The sequence below is a fragment of the Oreochromis aureus genome, unplaced genomic scaffold, assembly GCF_013358895.1.
Source record: "Oreochromis aureus strain Israel breed Guangdong unplaced genomic scaffold, ZZ_aureus HiC_scaffold_90, whole genome shotgun sequence".
In the NCBI taxonomy this organism is placed as follows: domain Eukaryota; kingdom Metazoa; phylum Chordata; class Actinopteri; order Cichliformes; family Cichlidae; genus Oreochromis; species Oreochromis aureus.
In genome coordinates, this window is record NW_024108988.1 from 185,247 (window position 1) to 208,391 (window position 23,145).

The window sequence follows — 23,145 nt, forward strand, 5'->3', positions numbered from 1 at the left end:
CACACACACACACACACACACACACACACACACACACACACACACACACACACACACACACACACACACACACACACACACACACACACACACACACACACACACACACACACACACACACACACACACACACATATATATATATATATATATATATATATATATATATATACATATATATATATATACACACACACACACACACACACACACACACACACACACACACACACACACACACACACACACACACACACACACACACACACACACACACACACACACACACACACACACACACACACACACACACACACACACACACACACACACACACACACACACACACACACACACACACACACACACACACACACACACACACACACACACACACACAGGGAGATACACACAGCATGAGGGACGACGCGACAGAGAGCACAGGAAAACACAGGGCTTAAATACACAGAGGGAGCAATCAGGGAATGGGCAACAGGAGGGAAACACAGCTGGGGCAAATCAGGACTAACGAGACAGGAAGAGCAAAACCAGATACACTAACATGAGACATGGACTTTCAAAGTAAAACAGAAAACATACACAGGCTGAACTAAAGACACAGACTCACCTACAGGCACTACAGAGGGAACAGAGACATGGGACCAGGGCAGACACAGACACTGACTGGACACGGGGATATAGCAACAAAGGATACACAGAGATGCGAACTAGACAAGGGGATACAGCTGACAGGGGAGACAGAGCAACTAAAGAAGACAGAGACAAACCATAAAACAGAACTCAAAGAAACCAAAAACTAGAAATTATGAATAATATAATAAACCCAAAAACCCTGGGTCAACGACCCAGGCATCCTAACACTTTTTAACAGGAACAAACCTCCAGCAGAACCAGGCTCAGGGGGGGCGGCCATCTGTGGTGACTGATTGGGGTGAGAGGAGGACGACAGACAAAGATTAATAATGAAAAATAATGAAATCATTGAACCTAATACAGCTGTTTAAAGTTAATTCATCTGAACTGTGCAGAAAAGAAAACATCAAACTTCTCCACTCTGAGGGCCACCCAAGAAAAAATAAACAAATCACCTCGAAAATAAAACATGAAATGAGAATTAGAAACTGAACAGGAAACAGACACAACCATAAAGTTAACAAAGGGGGACTGACACAGAGGATGAAACAGGAAACAAGGAGAGAACAAATTAAACTCTAAGACTAAATTATAAAAACAACCAAAGCTCCAAAAATGCTCAATAATAAATACAGATCAATAAACAAAACTACAAACATGAAGGAACAAAGAATTCAACCTCAAAAAAGTCAGAAACACAAAGTCAGACTTTGAATCACGACACACTCTGGATTTCTACATCCTCTTTAATTTCATCAAATATTCCAACATTTGATCTTTTTGATGATAAAAATTGAAATTAGAAGTTTTTTATCATGTAACTACACTGACTTGTAGTTGTGTTGAGATATTTTTTTACTGAAAATCTGTTCACTTTCATTTTTTACAAATAGCTTTTTTATTTCTAACTTGCAGAACGTGAAAATGTCCCTCTGACAACAGACAACACAACCATACCAGCAGGGGGCAGTGTGACACTGATCTGTGATGTGAAACACTCTACTGGATTAAACTATGAGTGGGTCAGAGAAACCTCATCTGCAGTGAAGTCCACAGAAGCTGTTGGATCAGATAAAGTGATCAGGATCTCTAAAGGAGGAAAATACCAATGCAGAGGATGGAGAACAGACACAAACTCACTCATAGCACAAAGTGATCCAGTCATCATTCAGGAAACTGGTGAGTTTAAACATTTAATCTGAAAGTAATTTATGGCCCTTTCAAACAAACATTTAATAAGGGCTAATAAAACTGATGTAATTTTATGATGTATTATAAAATTATAATATTCAATTACAGAGTCAAATCAACAACAAAAATAATATTATTAATAATAAGAAGAATACTAATAATAACAATACTACTACTACTAATAATAATAATAATGATGATGATAGTAAAAATAATAAATAATCAGTTAGAAAATCAATGTATGGGTCAGTCATTCATAAACATGTTTTTATGTAACTAATAAAAAAAATCCTTTAATATTATATGTTTTTACATTGTAAATCATAACAGAACATGATATGGAATACTTCGTGACTTGTCCTTACAAGAGAAAGGCAGCTAACAATGAAGGCTGGGAGATGCAGGCTTTACCAGAAGTCTGAGACAACTGAGACATTGTTCTCTCCTGGAGTCTAACCCCCACCCAGAGCAAGTAAACAGAAATTCTCACCTGCTCCACCTTCAGCGACCTGGTGCCCCTCCCCTGTGCAAATCAAAGCTATAATAATCAAAAATAGAGTTATCATATTTAATTATAATTATGATAAAAGTAGAGGCTGGCTCTAGTCTTGACCAGTGATAAACTGATGGCAAGAGCTGTAGCTGACCAATGAGAAACAGGTAGATTTATCACTTAATGATGACATTAAGGTGGAGGCATACAATAAATAAATATAAATTACTTTTAGAAAGAAAAAATATCTGAGAAAATATTTTAAAAACAAACATTACTGTGGTTAATCGGCCAACACTGATCAGCCAGACACACATTACAAGCTGCAGCAGGACCAAAGAAATGGGTGAACAAAGCACCCAAACACCTGCCATCCCCCGTAGGAGCAGCTGACCTTACAATGAGGAGGTTTATGGGGATCTGCTTTTAATCATAGAGTCAAAAAACAAAGAAGATATTAGCTATTACAACAGCAACAGCAACTAACAGTCTGCTTGGATTCATGGGGTTACCAATAATCTACGGTTGCAGGTTAACACCAGTTTTCTTAAAGTTATTCAGATTTGTTGCACACTTTGTAAAAAGAGGGATTAGGGTAGGATGACCACACCTGAAGACGACCATGAAGAGTTAAGTGTCAGATGTTATGACCCATACTGTCAGTCAACCTGAGCCGACAGAGCAGGAGGGGTCCAGCAAACTGTATCAGCAGAAAAGGACAAAACTCACAGAAAGACCACAAAGAGGCCCCGGGGCCCATGATTATCACATGATTATTAACAACCCAACCAGGGATTAGTAAAGACCTCTGAAGACAACCACTTGTGTGGTTTGCTATTTTTAGGTATGTACTACAGATGTGAGCAGCACAGAAACACAGATACTGCAAAGCTCCTGATAGGCTAAGACGTGGTAACAACCTGTGAAGTGTAAATATCAACACTTCACCGAGTTCTTTTGATTCCTCAGAGGCATCCGATGGAAGACAAAACACTGCTCAGTAGACCATTTAACACTATTTCTCTTTCACATTACTTGTAGAAGGGAGATGCGTCCTGCATGACACATTGCCTCGGATCTCAAAATGGTGGTGCGCCCCTAACAGTTTTATTACAGAAGCTCTCTCATTCTAGTCTAAACAACAATGTCTCAGTAACTTTCCACTAGAGATGGTCCCTGGTGTTTTGATTAGAAGCTGTCTAACACGTCACTCCAAAGTCTCTGTAGATGTTCAGTGTGTTGAATTGTGTGGCTGTTCTGGGACCATCAAACAACAGCTGACAAACAATGAGACAATTATAACAATAATAATAGTTTAATATTTAATGACTGAAACAAAATGGTTTGCTATATTTACGTATGAGCTACAGATGCAAGCAGCACATTTTCTGTACATCTTGAAGTCACTGACTGGGCTCTGCACTTTTTTTTTCTGTTTCCTTATCAAGAGCATCCAAGGACATGTATCCCTTTAGAAATAAACTTAGCCCTATAATTCTCTACTAGCCACACAAAGATACTGCAACAGAAAGACTCGAGGATTAGGCACAGGGGGTTACAGGTGGGTCCTTGGATGATCTTGATAAGGAAACAGCCTTTATTGTTTTATGACTTGTTTTGCTGACTGTTGGGGCCTGAGCTGTAACCTCTCTGTCTAATCATCGAGTCTTACTGTTGCAGTGCGTTTGTGTGACTAGTAGATAATTATAGGGCTAGTTGCATTAAAGGAACATTGGGTGTCAATACAGGGCTAGTGTGGCTAGGTGAGAATATGTGTTTTTAGAAGTATCACAAGAAAAGTTTATTTCTAAAGGGATAAATGTTATTTGTGGTACTCTGTTTAAAAACTACAAGGCTCTGTCTCTTTCGGAGCGCAAAAGAAAGTGAAATGCACCTAAACTAGTTGAATTAAATCATCTATGTCTAAATAACAGAACGCTGAGATCTATGCGATCCTTAAAAACAGTTTAATTAATTAAAATACATAAAGTGCAGGTATATTACTACTACCATGGATGGAGCAGGTGTAGAGAGACGGCAGTCTGCTAAAATGACCAACACCACGGTCAGAGGAGGGACTAGAAATGCAGACGTGGCTCACAGATCTCTTCAGAGAGCTCAACAGATGAATAAAGTCATTTTTAAGTTTTTCAGACTGTTCTTTGCAGAATTGTTCCTGCGTGAACAATGATGTTTTTTAATTAATTTAGTAAAAATTAATCTCAAAATATTACATAAATCTTAATTACAGTTCACGTATATTTTATATTTATTTATTATTCAATATATGAACAGTGTATGAACATACTGTCACAGATTGTGTTTGTGCATAAAAGTGTTTCAGGTTGTTAACTTTGTGGTTGTGTTGGATTCTAGATGCTGTGCTAACTATTGAACCCAGCTGGTCCAGTTTTTTCATCGGAGAGTTTGTTACCTTCAAATGTGACATGAATGAAGGAAACGACACTGACTGGTATTACACTTTCAACAAGGATGGTCGAGAATTTATCCTCTACAGTGACTATAAAGAACACGTATTAAGTTTTACATCTACAGGTGACAGTGGTGAATATCAGTGTTCTGGTCTCAGGATGGGATCATCTTATACAAAGAACAGTAACACCGTCTCTGTAACTGTATCAGGTAAGTCCTCAGTGTCCAATAATGTGATGATTCATGTTGAAAATCATCTGAATTATAAAACTCTGAATACATCTAATTAATGTTGTCATTGAAACTTGCTCACAGTATACACAGTATTACAATACTCACAGATTGACAATTATTATTACTAAATGTGTTATTTTAATATATAACAAGAATAACTGTGGATTAAATTCATTTTAAATAAGGAGAAGAAGAAACATCACAAGCTTCATAAAAATTAAGGTGATGATGTTTCTGTTATCTAAACATGAAACTAGGCAGATCCCTCTGAACCCATCATTGTGTTTCCTTCAAGAGTGAACAGGGCTGCTCGTGATTTTTCATTTTTATGGGCCGATGGGGTTTTATTTCTTTTCTTTTTTTAACGGTATAAATTAATGGTGGTGGATTGGCTAGTTGGTCATGATCGACTCTGGGCTGGACCAATTACAGCCGAGGAGGTCGGACTTTAAAGTTGAGGTGAAAAGGATCACGATCTGTCCCGTACTACTTCAGCTAGAAAGTTGCTAATTCAATCATGAAACTGATCAATGATCAGCTGATCGGCTTTTCTCTCTGCGCCAGAAAGAGGAAACCAGCGGATGTCGCGCTAAACAACAGCAGCGCATTTAAGCTTGATCAGCTGTTGTTAGCATTTATTTAATATTAATTTCTAGTATCAGCTGATGTTTGCTGGAGCCACAGCTGTAAAAGCTGCTGGTCATGATGTCGGTTTGGTTATGTGGTGAGAGGGAAACATGAAGATGAAACCAGGAGATGTCCTTACTGAATCATCAGAGCTGAACAGGTGATGGAGAAACAGGTTTACCTTTTAGGTGACATGAATGAGTTGAAGGGAAGTTATGAACTGTTTCTGAGAAACAAATAACACCAGGATCCTTTTCTGTGTAGCTGACAGCTGGTAACTGTGCAGGGGCGGGTCTAGCAAAGTGTTGCCAGGGGGCCAGGTAGGGCATTAACAGGGAGAGGGGGGCACAAAGAAATACTTTTCTTTCTTATTCTCATTTAAAATGTCTAGCTAATAATAAATAATTATCTGAGTCTTACAACCAAAGTTTTCATCTGATGTAAAATGTATAGAAATCCATTTTACATCAGATGAATTCTGATTCAGTGTATTTAGTAAATATTAAGTCTAGTATATACCCTAGTATGTTATAGTATTCTTTACTTTGGGAAGGTACCATCTGTGCAGTCTGCAATTCTGTTGAAGAAAGATGTTGAATCTATTTAATTACTGAAGAAAAATAATAGATTTCTGTGTATTTGTTTTATACATGCATTAAATTAAAATTGGTTTTGTCAATTAAGCATCTTGAGGCAGAGGGTACGAGAGTGGTTCCCTATTTTTTTTCTTTTCTTTTTTTGCTTGGAGTTGGCAACGCTATTAGTTAGGTATATGTAATTATAGATTAGGTTGTTTTATATTTTTGCTAAGTACTGTTTAGAATACCAGAATAGTGAGGATGGTGTAGGTTTAAGTTTATTATAAAGGCTTTATGGCTTTTCCTTAATACCATGGTGGGCCGGTCACTAGTCAAAATGCCCGGGCTGATTTTTTGTCCCAGTCCAGCCCTGACAGTGAACTGCATTAGTTTACATTCAGTGTGACTTCTTCAGGCCTATGATTGGACAAACATTTATACTGTGTTTATTTCGAGATCTACAACCTGAATTACTGCAGCTCTGTCACCATGTTGAGACAGAAATCAGCAAAAATTTGAAATGTCTTAAACTGCAAGGAAAGAAAAAAACAATATAATGAAAACATTTGTAGATATTGTTTTGTTGGAATTTGAGCCACCTGAAGAAATCTTTTAAAATTTAGGATTTTTTTACATTTACATTATATCAGGTGTATATTTTCTTGCCTTCTTTTTCATAACAGCAGATAAACCCAGGGCCACACTGACAGCAGGAACAACAATCATACCAGTAGGGGGCAGTGTGACACTGACCTGCTCTGTGCAGAGCTCTGATGGATGGAAATATGAGTGGTTCAGACGAACCCAAAGAACCTCTGAAGGTAAAATCAGAGATCAACAAAACAGAGATATCAGAGTATCTCAAGGAGGAATCTACAGCTGCAGAGGAACAAGAGGAAACCCAGTTTACTACACTGATATAAGTGATGATGTCACCATTGAGAAAACCAGTGAGTTCAGTAATTTAGTTTGAAATATACATTCACTCATGATTATCAAACATACAATGTTAAGTTTTCTGTGTTGATTTCATGTTTCTATTTGTATCTCAACTGTTAATATGTGTAAACAGTTTCCAATAAAGTTGTTGTAAAACAACAACCCAACTGGCCTCAGATATTCAGAGGTGAGACGATCACTTTGACATGTGAGGTGCAGGAAGGAGGTGAAACCAATGAGTGGGAGTATGAATGGAGAGGACCCAGCACACCCACACAGTGGACACACAATAATGATGTGACATTCGTAGTTTCTGAGTCCAGCAGTGGAGACTACATGTGTAAGAGTCGACGCAGAGATGACTCATATTCTTCAACAGAGTGGAGTGAAGCCTTCACATTGTCAGCATCAAGTAAGTCATGTTTGTTGTGTGATCTCCATTTGACAAATGTCATAATGGTCAGCACAGGATGAATTCAATGGTCTACAAAGCATGTTCCATTGTTAGTCAGACAAAGAGCTGCAGCTGATAGTAGCCTCATTGTAGACAGTTTGTCACCACTTTGTGTCATCAACTTTCAGCTGGTATAGAGACGCCAATGCTGACCTGCTGCTCCATCACCTCAGGACAATAATGACAGAAATAAACAGGATAAAATGTAGTATTCTTCAGACGCCCCCAACAAATAATATCAGCTCTACAACTTTTTAAAAAAAGAATAAAAATCATTCTGACCCATCATCTCATCAAATTCTGCCGTATGTTAAAATCAATATGAAACACACAGACATGACTGTGTTCAAAACAAAGGTTTTTTTATTTTATTTCTATTAAACTCATTGATTTGCTTTTTAACCCCGAAGTCATTTTATGAAAGCAAATCAGACTCAAAATGCCTCATTTGTACAATGTTATCACTTTGTGTGTAAATGTGTTGATGTTCATTCTTTAAAAAAGTTTGTCTGTGAATCAGCTGTTTTTCACTCACTTTATTTGAAAACAAAAACAAACAAACAAACAAACACAGGTAAACAGTGGAAGCTCAGATGTCCCAGTTTTACATCTGGTCTCAGATCAGCTAAGAGTTAACAGTTCACCTGTGTCTGCATTTAAGAGTACAGTTTGGTAGCAGAGCATAAAAGCAGTCTCACCTGATTCATGATTCACTCTGATAAAGTTTTCATCATGTTATATACATCCAGTGTTAGCTCCTGGCTCTCTAGCTGGCTAACAGTTAGCTGAGATACCTGTGCTGTCCTCATGTGCTGCTGCCAGTTGTTGATTCTCAACAAATTTGCTTTAAAGACATTTTTTTTGTCTTGTCCTGTTGATGCCTGTTTGTAACAAGTGTGATGATCACACTGAGATCAGGGACCGACCTACCTGAGAAACCTGAGATCTATTATTGAACTCCATCTATCTTCTTAACCCATCATCCAGGGTTGTGACCTATTAAGCACTTATTGAACAAAAAAGCAAACAAACAAATAAATTGGATAATTCATTAATGATTCTTAAATTTTTACTTGCTCTTTAAAATCTATATTTATTATATAACAAAGTTTTTACTGAAGCGAGTGATATCTAATGTTTGTATTTCCTGTATCTTCAACAGCAAGTAAACCCAGAGCCACACTGACAGCACAAAGTTCAGTCATACCAGCAGGGGGCAGTGTGACACTGAGCTGCTCTGTGGAGGGCTCTGCTGGCTGGAAGTTTGACTGGTTCAGACGTGATTCAGTCTCTTCTAAAGCTCAGCTCATGAGAGGAAATGAAGCAAACAGAGTTATTAGTGTCTCACAAGGAGGTCTGTACCACTGCAGAGGAGGGAGAGGAGATCCAGTTTACTACACAGAGGACAGCAGTGACGTCACCGTTGTGGAGACTTGTGAGTTGAAATCTTATAAAGTTTATAGTTGATATAGTTTATATTTCTACCAAACTGAGATCACATAATAACATGCGATCTATGCTAAAACGTTAGCTAGCAACTGTGAGTTTGTTAACCTATAAATGAGGGAAACTCCGAGTTTTCTGTTCCAGAAAGAGACTAACTTACACTCTGAGTCTGAACTGAACTATGGCAGGTTTTCTTCAACAAACTCTTGATTTTCTCTCTGACTCTCCCCCTCCTGTTGCACCAGCAACCAGTGACTAACACTCAGTTTAATTTCTTCATTCATAAAGTCGCTTTCAAAGCTCAGAGTGGAGCCAGTTCATCTACACAAGGTGATTCAGTTCAAGTTAAATGAGGGCAGCAGCGTTATCATCATTGTTAAGGGCCACAGAGGAGAAGCCACAATAACAAATAATTCCTGCAAATACATTTAAAGTTCAGGATCAGTCTGTCCACCTTCCAGATTGGATCTCTTATTCAAATTTCAACAAACATGACCTATATTCATGTTTATTACTCACTTTCAGTCCCAGTGTTCTTACAGTTCACATTTCTCCATCTTTAAAAATCATAAGCAGAAACATAAATGCATTCACACCTCAGTGTTCCACCTTTTTCCATGTACTTCATGAGGTCTCTCAGTGCAAACATAATAAAAGGACACACTCGCTCTTCCATAAGCAATTAAAAGCTTCTATAGCTCCACAGTGCATCTTATAGCAGTACTCAACTTTAAAGCAAACCACTCTCTTAGCTTAGTGAAATTATAGAGGACACATGTACCTGTTCTTGATATTAAAATGAAGCAAAATAAACACACATCATTAGCAACAGACTGAAGATAACTACTTCTACCTGATATCTTCTTCTACATTCACATGTCAGTAACATCCACATCAACAGCTTTGTAGTCACAGAATTATACTCAAGGCACTAACACATATTTGGGTCAAGAACTTTATATTAAACAGTAAATATTCACAGTGAAAATAAAATAAATTATATGACCTTCCTGCAAGACAACATGTGGCTACTCATGAGTGCTACAAATAAAATCACAAACCCTTACAAGTTAGCATACAGATGAAAACTTGACTCTATGTGACGGGAAATAGTACTAACCTGCAAATAAATTTCAGAAGCAATGTAAACGCAGTGCACTCGGTTCACCTTCCAGATGTGGTGTTGCTCAACTTTACTGTCCTTCTGTACAGTCCATGTGAAAAAAACAAAACATTACAAATACTGGTCATGTCTCCAAAATGACTTTGTCCTCACAATTACTAAAATAAACTGTAAACAAATTTTAAAAATGAAATTAGTGGATAAACACAAAGTGGACACATATTTGGTGTGTGCTACATCATCAGTCTGAGGTCACTGACTATCTTGGTGAGGGGGTCTGTGCTGGGATTCAGTCTATAACCAAACTCAAACATATCAAGAATGTCATTTTCCTACACAAAACTTTTATTTGCATAAATACAGCTTTTTCTAGTACTTCATTAAAAGAGGGAGGTTTAATATTCGTCTGTAATATATTTGTGTCCAAGTCTGAATTCTTTAAAATCACAATAAAAATTCTGGCGGTTTTAAAAGTTAAAAGTTTGAGGTACATTTTGTTGAAAACAAAGGTAAATTCCTCACATTTATCAGAGGTCTGATGCACCTCATCTGTAGATGGATTTATACTGTTTGATGATAGTGATGAATACTCTGGAGTTGCTTGTACTGTGAGCAGTGAGCAGTTCTGAGACGTTCTCTTCTCTTGATTTCCTGGTAGCTTTTTTGTAAAAAGTGACAGAATGTTTTTAGCCTAACGATGACTTCTAGTCCTGTTTTCCAGCATCTCCTCTCAGCAGCTCTGCAGATCCTTCTCAGGCTGCAGACAGACTGTTCAGTCACATTCAGGCATCTCAGTTTGAGTGGAGCAACTAAATCAAATTCTTTAGTCAAGGTGTTTTATTTTGGTGGATAACAGCAATGCATGATTTCAGATAAGTTTATTTCCCTGCCAGTGAGGATGTGTGACATCATCTCTAAATAACTGCGTTCACTGAAGAGGTTGAAGTTCTGAGTGTAGCAGACACCACGGGCAGAGCAGGCATGAGAGGCAGGTGTAGACAGCCAGCAGTGACCTTGTTCATGCCTCGTTCATTAGCAATGATTTCATGTGAAACAGTTACTGTTACTGAACTCTGACTAACAGTGACTCAGTGAAACATCTCTGCTGTGGCTGTAAGAGAGCCGTCATCTGTCAGTGAAGCTGAAATTATTCAGATTAGAAATGTTTACACCGGGGACAGTGGAGATATTTATTACAACTGTTTACAAACAGGTTTTTATTTTGTTTAAACTCTGGACTAAACTGGAGGCTCTGCTCTTTATTTACCTGTTGCCATGGTGAATCCTGGTATCCATGCTCCACTGATGATGGCTTTCTTTCTCTGCTCACACACAATTAACTCGGAGTTTATTGAATAAACTCAGAGTTGCTGATCTCAGACTTTATTGACCCTGATTCACCTCAAATTTAGTATCTTTATGAAACCAAAGCAGACCTAATCAAACTCATTAAAAATTAATTTATAGAATGTCAATAAAACATAACAACTGAGTGACGCAAATTCTAAAAAATTTGACTAAACGTTATAAATTGAAGTTGTTTACATGGCATCATAACTTTGTGTGTAAATATGTGTTGATGTTCATTCTTCTAAACAGTTTCTGTCTGTGAATCAGCTGTTTTTCACTCACGTTACTCTCGTGTTTTAAACAGCAGAATTTTTATGTTTCTATTTGTCTCTAACTGGATATTTTCCTGTGAACAGTTCCCAGTAAGCCCACTGTGACCCTGCAGCCATCCTGGACTCAGATATACAGCGGTGAGACAGTCACTGTCAGATGTGAGATTCAGGGAGGTGAAGGAGCTCAGTGGACGTATGAATGGAGAGCAGCCAAGTTAAACACACCTCCAACATCCAATGAATACAGAATCACAGTTACTGAGTCTGACAGTGGAGGATACAGCTGCCGGGGCAGAAGGGACTATTTCTTCTCAGAGTGGAGTGATATCATCACACTGACTGTATCATGTAAGATCTTCATCCAGAGTATCTAAATAAGGAAAAAGCACTTCTTTTGTGTTACAGCTTTATAACTGTCTTTCATGTTGGTCAGTAAAATGTTTAGTTTTTATTCCAACAACAAAAACCTGAACAGCAGCTTTTTATTCACAGTGAAGAGAACAAAACATATGAGAGTAACTTCTCTGCTGTGCAGCTCTAATACATGAAAGATGAAATGCAGAACAAATGCTGAATCTGTCTCAGCTGCTCCACCACATCCACTAAGAAACATTAAATACTGTGATTGCTCTTCTGTATTTTGCTTTTTCTAAACTGAACTGCAGATAAACCAAAGGCCAAACTGAGAGCTGATAACACAGCTGTTCCAGTAGGGGGCAGTGTGACCCTGACCTGCTCTGTGAATTCATCATCATCATCATCATCATCATCATCTGGATGGAAATACTACTGGTACAGAGATGATACCCCAGTGGATGCTGTCTCCCCATCAAATGGACAAATCAGTGTCTCACAGGAAGGACTCTACAGGTGCAGAGGAGGAAGAGGAAACCCAGTTTACTACACAGAGGACAGCCAAGAAGTTCACATTAACACAACTGGTGAGTTTGTATTCAGCAACAATGTTGAATAGATTGATGATTGAGGATTACTATGAAGGCCAAACAGCATTATATCTCATGTTAACCTCTTTGGCATTGTAATAATGTTCTTATTGGAAATGATGAACATGAATAGTCATGTAAAATATGGAGTCTAGAGAATCAGTGTCAGGAATGTGATCCAAGGAGGGGAGACTAGGTGGGATTATGAATGTGAAACAATCATTTTCAGCAAATCTCCAAATCAACATAAATTCACAATTAGTTCTGTAACAATTCTACAAGTAACACTGCAAGTAGTGTAGAACAGGAGTCACAACATGAAACCACAGAGCAGAGTCATGCTGACAGTTTCTGACAGGAAACAGAAAATCTCAATGTAAACATCAGTTTTGTTTCTTTATATTAAGATTTGACATGTTTGACATATTTATATAGTAAATGTTTGTAAAGCAGATTTACTGAAGTCAACATTTAAGAGGAAATTTAAGAAACTGAACTTTTGTGATGTGTTCACTGTGGGGAGTCAAGTATATTAAACACAACAGGAGTTGACTCAAAGTGATTTCTAGTCAAGGAAAATAGATGAACTGGATCTTTTATAAAATTATGTTATGAAATATTAAATTTAATTAAAGTTTATCAAAATTATGTTTGTTGTTACAGTAACTGTGTCAGGAGCTGACAGCTCTTCATCTCCTGTGTGGTTGATTGTTGGACTGGTTTGTGGAGTCTCTCTCATTATTATTCTCCTGCTCTTGTTGTATCGCTGCAGACAGTCCAAGTGTAAGAGCCTCTTCTTCTCATCCTGTGTCAGAGAGTTTATTTACTGCATAGACTTTAATTATTCACACATATACATGTATTCTGATCTCATGATACAAAATAAATGTGGAACAAATTACATCACAAACATGTGTAATAACATTTGTCTCTTTCACAGGTTCCTGCTTCACCAGGTTGGTAAAATACTTTTTATTATTATTTTAAACAAACATCAGTTACTTTTGAGTTTATTGTGTTTATTTCATGTTTTAGGTGGATCCAGTCTGAGAGTCACAGTCCGGGCTCCTCCACAAATCATGGAGTCAACCAGAATGAAACTCATGAATACAACTCTCTTCATCCTGGTCAGCACTTAAACCGATCTTTATTATCATTATTAATATTGACTTTTCATTCAGTCTCCATTAACAGGAACATTTCTTAGGTTCAGTTTGTGTTCAGCAGTTTTTCAAAGAGCATTTATCAAAATCCAGTTGGACAAACATCCAAATAACCAACTGACTACATGCACAAAAGATCAGAAACAAACAGGATTTTACAACCTGATTGTTTCTTTAACTCGACTGAAAGAATCCACAAATGTTATTGTTTCATATCAGAACAACACAAACAGTAACACCATGATGGGTTCATGCTCTGAAAATATCTGATAGTCCTGGATTTGACTTAAACACAACTAATAAAAATCTTTCTTTGACTGATGACATTAAAATGAAACTCTGACTCTGGTTTCTTTTCATGAAGGTGATGCTAACCTCTATGAATCCATCACACAAGAGGAAGACACTGGAACTGGTACAGTTTATATTTAGAAAAGCTCAGAGCAGCTAGAGATGCAAGAAGCTTTTGATTTAAGGAGACTAACTGCATGTGATGTGTTTACAAACATTTTTATATTTAAGGTGCAGATGAACCTCGAGATCTCACATACTCTGTTATTACACTTCAAAACGTTGGAAAGAAGAGTGAGTACACAAAACAGTCAGTGTAGAAAAAAATCTGGAAAGTTTTTAAACTGTTTACAATGTATTAATTATTTTCATTAATCTGATCATCTTAACAGGGAAGCATCATAAACCAGAGCAGAGTGCTGTTTACTCTGAGGTGAAGACGGGAGCTGCAGGTACAGTCACAACAGTCTCATTCAGTGTTTGTACTTGAATGTGTCATCACATCATTATATTGCAGGTAATTATAGGTCAACATGGAGTTTAGTTATTCACTTACTAATCAGTGTTTCAGCTTTACTGAATCACAGCATCCACAGATTCTGACCCAGACCTCAATCATAAAACACACACATGCAAAGCTGAAGTGTCACAGACAACAAATGATTTCACTTGAATTTCTTTCACTGTAGTTTAAAAAGTTTAAAGTCCATATGTATCCAACATCTTTGTATCATATCTGTGCTGAACAAATGTGTCCTGAGCTCTGACGTCTCTTTTAGAGGACAGTCTGATGTATGCTGAGGTCAAACAGCCCAAAAAAGAAAAAGCCAAGAAAAACAAAGGTGAGCAAAGTCTGCCATCATCTCCACTGAATATTGTTCAACATGTTTATCTGTTCTTAAAATGTCAATCGGTTTATTTTAATATTTATACTTATGTATTAACAATTCATCAGCTGATTAAAATCTATGATACTCAATTATCTTTGTATTAGTGGAGACATCAAGTTTCCTCCTGGTTAATGATATTATTGTTTTCAATGATCTGCTCTTCATTCACAGGAAAATCAAGTCCTGCAGCTGATGCAGCAGTTTATTCTGAAGTCACATCAGGAAGCTCTCTCAGTAATTCTGCTGCCATGCAGGCTGATTTATTCTTCACATTATTAAATGTCTTCAGCTCATAATATCTTTACATGTTGGAAATCACTTTGTCTTTTTGTGCTTGTCTTACAGGTCAGTGAGGAGAGCTGTAGCAGCAAAGCCAAGAAGAAGCTTTTTATGAAGCCACTCTTGCTCCTCTGCTCCCCAAATATCAGACATGCTCAGCTTTATGTACAGTTACAATATTACATCATAATATCAGACATATTGCTGTCTTTTAGTATAAAACAAATGGAGGTGTATTCATATTTAATATTCATGCTTTCTATATTCAGTTATATTTTATAAAGATTTTGTAATAAAGCTTCAATGTATCTAACATGTTCCAACAGCAGTGAGAACAAAGTGTGAAATATGTGATCTTTAGTATCTGACAGCACAACTTAAAGTCAGTGTTTGCAGTGTTTCACAAGTAAATACTGAAATGGGACCAACAAATACTTTAACTGTGATTGTCTAAAGATCTCCTACATTATATAAATAAGAATTATATGATAGGCAGTGAATGCATTTGAATGTATGAATACATGTGTTTTATGTATCTATTTTGTCTTTGATCTTTTTATTCATCTATTGTTAGAAGGGAAAAAGTAAAATCTTTTTAAAGTTAAACTTTTAATGTTTATGTTTGATTTTTTTTTCTGTATGAGATTATCCACAAACTAACAACACAAACACATAAACAGTTTGCATCAGCGTTGTCATGGAAACCTGAAATAAACAGATGTGAGTATGATTTGCACAGTGGTCACTAACAGTACAGAGCATGACAGCAGTCTGCATGTATCTGACACAGAGGACTGTGAAGTAGAACATTTACAGAGAGAAGCTCTCTGTGTGCTGCTGTCACAGGATGCAGTCAAAGGAAAAGAGAACTTGTACATGTGGTAAATCAGCACGACTCAGAGAAGTCGCAGTATTATAATTTTCCATAACACTCACTTTTGAGCATTAACTGTTCACACAAGAATTTATTAATATGACACAAATATCAGAGCTAAAAATCCAGACAGGTTCAACAGAGAACAATACAGAAACAAAACATCTCTTTGACCCTGCAGAGTCTCATTCTTTAGTCACAGTAAGGTGGGATCCTGTCAGGAGGAGGGCACAGGTCAGGGTCCTGCTCAGTCAGGTGTAAACTTAACCAGCTGGGTCGAGCTAGCTTGGCATTTTCCTCTGCAAAATCACCATAAACACTGCTGATCATGTGCTCTAATAACTCAACTGCATGTGCTGTAGATGGGTTTCCCTCTTCACTATCAATCATGCCCTTGTCTTATAAAGTGGGAGAGCAACAAGCACACTGGTGACTTTTTATTTTGTCCTGTCACCATTTGTAACTAATTTGTTGACTTTCAGTTATTTTAGTTTCCAATAAAATCTCATTTTTAATCATGTTCTGATGTTATATGGTGTGAATGCAGTCCTGTGTTCCCTGTTGATTTAATTAAGCGGTAAATGCAAAAGTAACAGCATGTTTTATGATGTATTTAATCAATTATAAATGCAACAATGGGAGTGATATGTTGTAACTTTTATTTATCAAATACCAGACAGTTATAAAATACAAAGGTACATACAGAAAGGATAATCTCCCCCCAACCCTCCCCCTCCCCTGGTAATTGGAAAGTAAATATACTACAGAAAGATGTGTTAACCCACACACTTAAAAAAATTAATTAATTAAAAAAAAAACAGCAAGGTGCTAGTGCTAATCCTTGTAAATTAATATTAATATTAATGGCTCGGTCGTTGTGTCCTTGGGCAAGACACTTCACCTGTCGCCTACTGGTGTTGGCCAAAGGGGCTGATGGCGCGATATGGCAGCCTCACTTCTGTCAGTCTGCCCCAGGGCAGCTGTGGCTACAACTGTAGCCTCCACCAGTGTGTGAATGTGAGCGTGAATGAATAGTGGAATTGTAAAGCACTTTGAGGGCCCTGAAAAGCGCTATATAAATGCAATCCATTATTATTATTATTACTTGCTCCTCATTCTGAGTAAATACTAGAGTATCTTAAATGAAATAATCTTTTGAGATGGGACAGCAACTGCTGGTAGAAACAGAAGAGTTTTTGCATAGAGATTTCTCTCGCTGGTAGTTTTTCTAAGTATTTAAGCAATGGTTTCCAGTGAACAGAGACTCTATCAGACGAGCCTCTGAGGGAAAATTTTATCTTCTCCACTTTTAGGAGTCCTAGAATGTCATGTAAGCAGTCTTTGATTGATGCCAAAATTCAGAAACTTGGGGCATGCCCAAAACATGTCAGTAAGGTTGCAAGGTGTCTGTGAGCATCTATTGCATTTGTCATCAAATTTCTCTGGGTAAAGTTTTTTTTCTTTACTGTAGTATAGTCTGTGGAGGACTTCAAATTGTATTAATCAAAGTCTGGCACAACTGGATGACGAATGAATGGCCCTACAGCTCCCTCCCAGAACGACTCAGAGAAGCTCATGTGGAGTTCTGATTCCCATTTCATCTCAGCACTATGGAAAAAGATTCACTGGGTGGAGAAACTAGTTTGTAAAGGTAAGCGATGTGGACCTTTAACAGGGTATTAGCTTTAAGAACCAAGTCTATTCCGCTGGGAGTTGAGATATGTGGGAATGAAGTTGAGTGGTTTTTTGCAAAATGTCGCAGCTGGAAATAGCGAAGAGAATCAGATTAAAGCGAGAAACAAATTGATCGAAACTTGCAAAAATACCATCTATGTATAAGTCACGCAGACTACAAAGTCCTTTATCTTCTAAAACAGAGAATCTTGAGTCCATCTTCGCTGGAGCGAATAACTGATTGTTGCAAATCGTGGTTGCTAGAGGGAGTGTGAGCCATCCGAAGTGGCGTCTTATTTGTGACCAAATTTTTAATGTTCCAGCAACAACTGGGTTGGAAGATAAGCTTAATGAGGGTGACTGTAAGGCATCACATGCTAAAGCACGTAACAACAGGGATCAGGAGGCCACTTTGCTCTGGCACCAATTGGTTTGAGAGGACGTGCACCACGATAATATTTTATGCATGTTGGATGCCCAATAATAACTATTTAGATTGGACAGCACTAATCCTGCTCTATCCCTATAGAGGAGTGTTGCGAAATCAGTTTCACCCCGGTTCTTTGATTCGCCGAAGCATCCAGAAAACGGCACCGGACCCAGTAGTCATTTTTACAAAATCTTTATTCATCTCTATTCATCTTCATTTAAGCATGCACTTCTAGAAGGGAAGACGAGGCCGGTGTCCCTCTGCAACAATCTTCACCCCTTTGTTAGTTCCACCCAGCTTTATAGGAGCGACCCCATCATAAATCCCCATGTGTGCTGCAAACTCTGTGTCTGTGTCTATGTGCACGAGCACGTGAGTGACTGTGTGTGCATACCTGGTATGTGAGTGCACGTGAGTGAGTGTGCATGTGGATGTGTGAGTGTATCAGTTAAAACACTGTGAGTGTATGTCTCTTCCTAGGGGCCATAAATACCATCTCCCCTCCAGACCACAGTTACCAAGTTAAATGTTGAGACCCCCACACAGGTATCCTCTGGGGAATTTCCACTCAGGATAAACTCCTCTTTGTCTCACAGTTCAACTGGGGAGGGTCTCCTAAGATCTACTCCTAAGTTCATGACACACTCAGGCCTTTATTTATATCCAGGGCAGTGTCAGTGTCTCTACCATAATTCTACATTCTATCTTAACACATTTCTAAACTCTAAAACAAACTAAACATTCCTACATGTCTAAACTCTAAAATAAGCTAAACATTCCTACAGGAGCGAGCGACTAGCCCTTGGACGTTTGCCGGCCCAAATGAAAAATGAAATAGCTTCATTTACAGCTGTAAAAAATGATTTAGGAAGATAAATGGGCAAACACTGAAAAACATTTAGATATCTTGGTAATACGTTCATTTTTATAATTTGAATCCTACCAACTAGGGACAGCGGTAAGTAGTTCCATCTTTGTAGATCAGACTTAACCTTTGTTGTTAGTAAGGTTCTGTTCTCGCATTGTTCGCAGAGATGGTGTAATTGCAATGCCGAGACATTTGAACTCTGAGTTGGCTATTTTAAAGGGTGTAGTTGATGTAGGTATGTCTGCAGCCATTTGGTTAATAAGGACGTATTCACTTTTGGAAATGTTAAGCTTGTATCCAGATAGGCGTCCAAAGGAGTCTAATACTGCCAAATGTGAGGGATATTTGATAAAGGATCATTAACATAGAGAAGCAAATCATCTGCATAAAGGGACACCTAATGTTTTATACCCCAACTATCAATCCCTCCGAATCCTTCCACCATCTTTAAAGCTGCTGAGAGTGGTTCAATCGCTGATGCAAATAGTAACGGGGATAATGGGCACCCCTGTCTTGTTCCCTGAAAGAGTGAGAATGGAGTGAAGCTTTGATTATTTGTGCAGACAGAGGCACACGGAGAGGAGCAGAGGAGTTTGACCCATGAGACAAAATTATTATTAAAACCAAACTGTCTTAGGGAAAAGAGGAGATAGGCCCACTCTACCCTATCGAAGGCCTTCTCGGCGTCAAGAGATATTATGGCTTCTGCAATGTTAGAAGATGTTGAAGAGAGGATGACACTGAGAAGTCTTCTTATGTTGGAATGTGAGCGTCTTCCCCTTATAAATCCCGTCTGATCCTCTGAAATAATTGAAGGCATGATCGATTCTAGTCGCCGAGCTAAAATGTTTGCGAGAATTTTTACATCCACTGGGAGGAGTGATATTGGTCAATAGGATGTGCAGTTCAATGGGTCCCAATGGGTTCAATGGGAGTGATATGTTTTAACAATATACAGGAACACATATGTGGAGTTCCAGATTACTTACAGATTTTTACTTAAATCTGACTCCCAATACTCCAAAGGACCTTCACAAATATACACGTGATGAGTGTTAATAAATGTAATGTATAAAAAAGCAAAACATTGTCTCACATGGTTGATTTCATCACTTCATCATTGTGTCAGACATAAAATCTTAGGCTGCTGACACAACACCTTTATTCTGAAAGTGCCATCATAAACAGATGACAAATTAAAGGAAAAGTGTGTCAGTGAGGTGTGTGTGCATCATGTGCCTCCAGAACAGCTTCAGTGTTTCTTGGCATTGATCGTAAAAGTATCTGAAAATCTGATATAGAGATGAACAGCATTACTTTAGAAAAAAGCCACTTTTAGAATAGAATAGAATAGAATAGAATAGAATAGAATTCAACTTTATTGTCATTGCACATGCACAGGTACAGGGCAACGAAATGCAGTTTGCATCCATCCAGAAGTGCTTTAGTGATATAGGTATATTACAATATATATTAGCAATAATATAGACATGTAAGTATATTACAGAAATGGGTCTATTATGGTATGTTATAATGTACACGGTATGAAGTATGTTGTGAATATTCTATAACTATAGGTATGTACAGGCTGTAGTGAGTACAAGCTATGTACAGGATATGAACAGGATATAAATATGAAAAACTATACAGAATATGAAATAAATAACTTTACAGAAATCTGAGTTATACAGCTATACAGAAATGGGAACTATGCAAGTTGTAAACAGTTGTAGGATTAAAAAATTATTGTATGTACAGAATGATTATTTACACAGAGCTATACAGTAGTGCAGTTAAGATAAGTGAGGGTGTGGATAATTTCTACAGAGGTTGTATAAAGTGCTAGTGGTTGTGAGTGGTGGTTCAGTCCATGTTATTATTGTGTGTTTGAGGGTACGGTTGTCCATTGTGGGTGTGTGTATGTTCAGTCCATGTGTTAACGTGGGTCAGATGTCAGGAGGCAGAATTCAGGAGGCAGAGTTACTGACTCACAGTGACTTTTCCCTGATATAAATGGACCCTAATATGTCTCCAAAAGTTGAATCTGTTCATCTGGACGTAGCGTTTTGTGGGAGAAACGTTTCGTCACTCATCCAAGTGACTTCTTCAGTCTCAGCTGACTGCAGGTTTCCCCAAACCTTATAAACAGTACATTTGCATAATGACTGGAACCAGCCCACTGAAGGAACAATGGGCTGGGAGGTCAGTTCCTTAATCATAATTATGCAAATTCCATGACCATTGATCAACAATCACTGACCAAAACCCACTGATCAAAGAACACTGATCAATGGCCATGAGTACCATTCACAGAGAGTTGGGGAATGGCTGCAATCACAGCATTGTAAGATGGTGACAGATGTACCCTTAGGCCCCCTCCTCGATCCCTCCTCGAGGAGCACCAACAATGAGACTCACAGCCCATTGTTCCTTCGGTGGGCTGGTTTCAGTCATTATGCAAATGTACTGTTTATAAGGTTTGGGGAAACCTGCAGTCAGCTGAGACTTAAGAAGTCACTTGGATGAGTGACGAAACGTTTCTCCCACAAAACGCTACGTCCAGATGAACAGATTCAACTTTTGGAGATTTACTTTCCTGGATGATTGAGAATGCATCAAGACGGACCCTAACATGGCATCAAAGTCCCACAGCCCAACTACACCCTCAGGGTAGAGGTCAAAGGTCAGGATATACATGCTTGTCATGACGTCATTTACATAATTCTCATTCTGCACAAAAAAGCCTGAAGAACAGTTTGTTGTGATTTATTCAGATGCAGTTGAAGTGCTCCTAGCTTATATAGTTACACTTCAAACAGATTTACTCTATGAAGCACTCTTGCTGCATCCTCACCTGCTGGAGAAAAAGGACATTAGATTCATCTCCAAACCAGCACATGTGGGTATTAAATGAACTGAAAGAAGAAAAAAACATTAGAAAAATGGACAGTTAAACGTTTTTTTTTTGCAGGGGGTCAATAATGGTGGTGTGAGAGGACTTTAGAGTTTTTAAAGAAAACAGAAATTCTGCAGCGACTCTGAGGCTGAAAGACTGAGGCTGTGTCCGAATTCAGGGGAAGGATGCTCAAAAGGACACTACCTACCTACGTCACAAGGTAGTGTCCTTAGACGGACGGGTAGTCAGGAAGTGAGCGGCTGTGGACAGCCCCCTTTTTTTCTCCATAGAAACTTTATTGAACAAACAATGAGTATCCAACATAACAGATGGGCTGTGGACAGCCTCCTAGCCTTCAACTCCGCCCTTACTTGCGTGTTTTTCCGGACGCTAGCGCCACATAGTGTTGCCAACTTAGCGACTTTGTCGCTATATTTAGCGAGTTTTCAGACCCCCTAGCGACTTTTTTTTCTTAAAAAAGTCGCTAAAAAAAGACGTGAAAGCGCGTATCGCTTTTACTCTCAACAAGCAGCGGGTGCTGTAACACAGTCAGTTCTTCTTTTACTCTTTTACTCTTATGCTGTTTTGTGGATCACAAGGTTTAAAACTACTTATAAACACACACACACACACAAAGTAACTCCACCAGAGTGCCTATTTCGGATCACTTTTGCCGGTCCAAGCCCGGGTAAAGCAGCAGGGTTGGAATTGTGACATTAAAAAAAACAATAATTGCTAAAAGAAATTTAATTTGTAGTTCTAAATAAACTCTAAATGCATTTAGGACGTTTCTTACTCACTTTATGTCTCTTCCACGATGTTATTTCTCTCTCCAACAACATAGGTTACAATTATATTAGCATGACCAATTATGCAAAATAGGTGATGACGTCATTTAGCGACTTCTAGCGACTTTTAGGACAACCAATAGCGATTTTCCTTACTGAGGAGTTGGCAACACTGGCGCCACAGCGCGAAAACTTTAAAATGGACCCAGAAATGTCGCTCTGTTGTTTGGACAATTTTATTTATCGAGGAGCTA

General features: G+C 38.2%; 2 protein-coding genes across 2 annotated transcripts in view; both read left to right on the top strand.

Annotated features, from left to right (window-relative positions):
- The window catches only part of LOC116328764 (Fc receptor-like protein 5), a 108,114-nt gene extending 92,545 nt beyond the window's left edge, over positions 1-15,569 (top strand). The window contains exons 6-17 of the mRNA XM_039607879.1: positions 8,766-9,038; positions 11,879-12,142; positions 12,460-12,735; positions 13,402-13,521; positions 13,679-13,694; positions 13,774-13,865; positions 14,266-14,316; positions 14,424-14,486; positions 14,585-14,644; positions 14,972-15,034; positions 15,254-15,316; positions 15,428-15,569. Of these exons, the coding sequence (XP_039463813.1) occupies positions 8,766-9,038; positions 11,879-12,142; positions 12,460-12,735; positions 13,402-13,521; positions 13,679-13,694; positions 13,774-13,865; positions 14,266-14,316; positions 14,424-14,486; positions 14,585-14,644; positions 14,972-15,034; positions 15,254-15,316; positions 15,428-15,435 (1,349 nt within the window). The 3' untranslated portion in view covers positions 15,436-15,569. The remainder of the gene's footprint in view (positions 1-8,765; positions 9,039-11,878; positions 12,143-12,459; positions 12,736-13,401; positions 13,522-13,678; positions 13,695-13,773; positions 13,866-14,265; positions 14,317-14,423; positions 14,487-14,584; positions 14,645-14,971; positions 15,035-15,253; positions 15,317-15,427) is intronic.
- Positions 1-23,145, top strand: part of LOC120437328 — a 126,714-nt gene that overhangs the window by 3,226 nt on the left and 100,343 nt on the right. Inside the window, exons 4-7 of the mRNA XM_039607885.1 lie at positions 1,570-1,833; positions 4,715-4,811; positions 4,895-4,981; positions 13,070-13,073. Of these exons, the coding sequence (XP_039463819.1) occupies positions 1,570-1,833; positions 4,715-4,811; positions 4,895-4,898 (365 nt within the window). The 3' untranslated portion in view covers positions 4,899-4,981; positions 13,070-13,073. The remainder of the gene's footprint in view (positions 1-1,569; positions 1,834-4,714; positions 4,812-4,894; positions 4,982-13,069; positions 13,074-23,145) is intronic.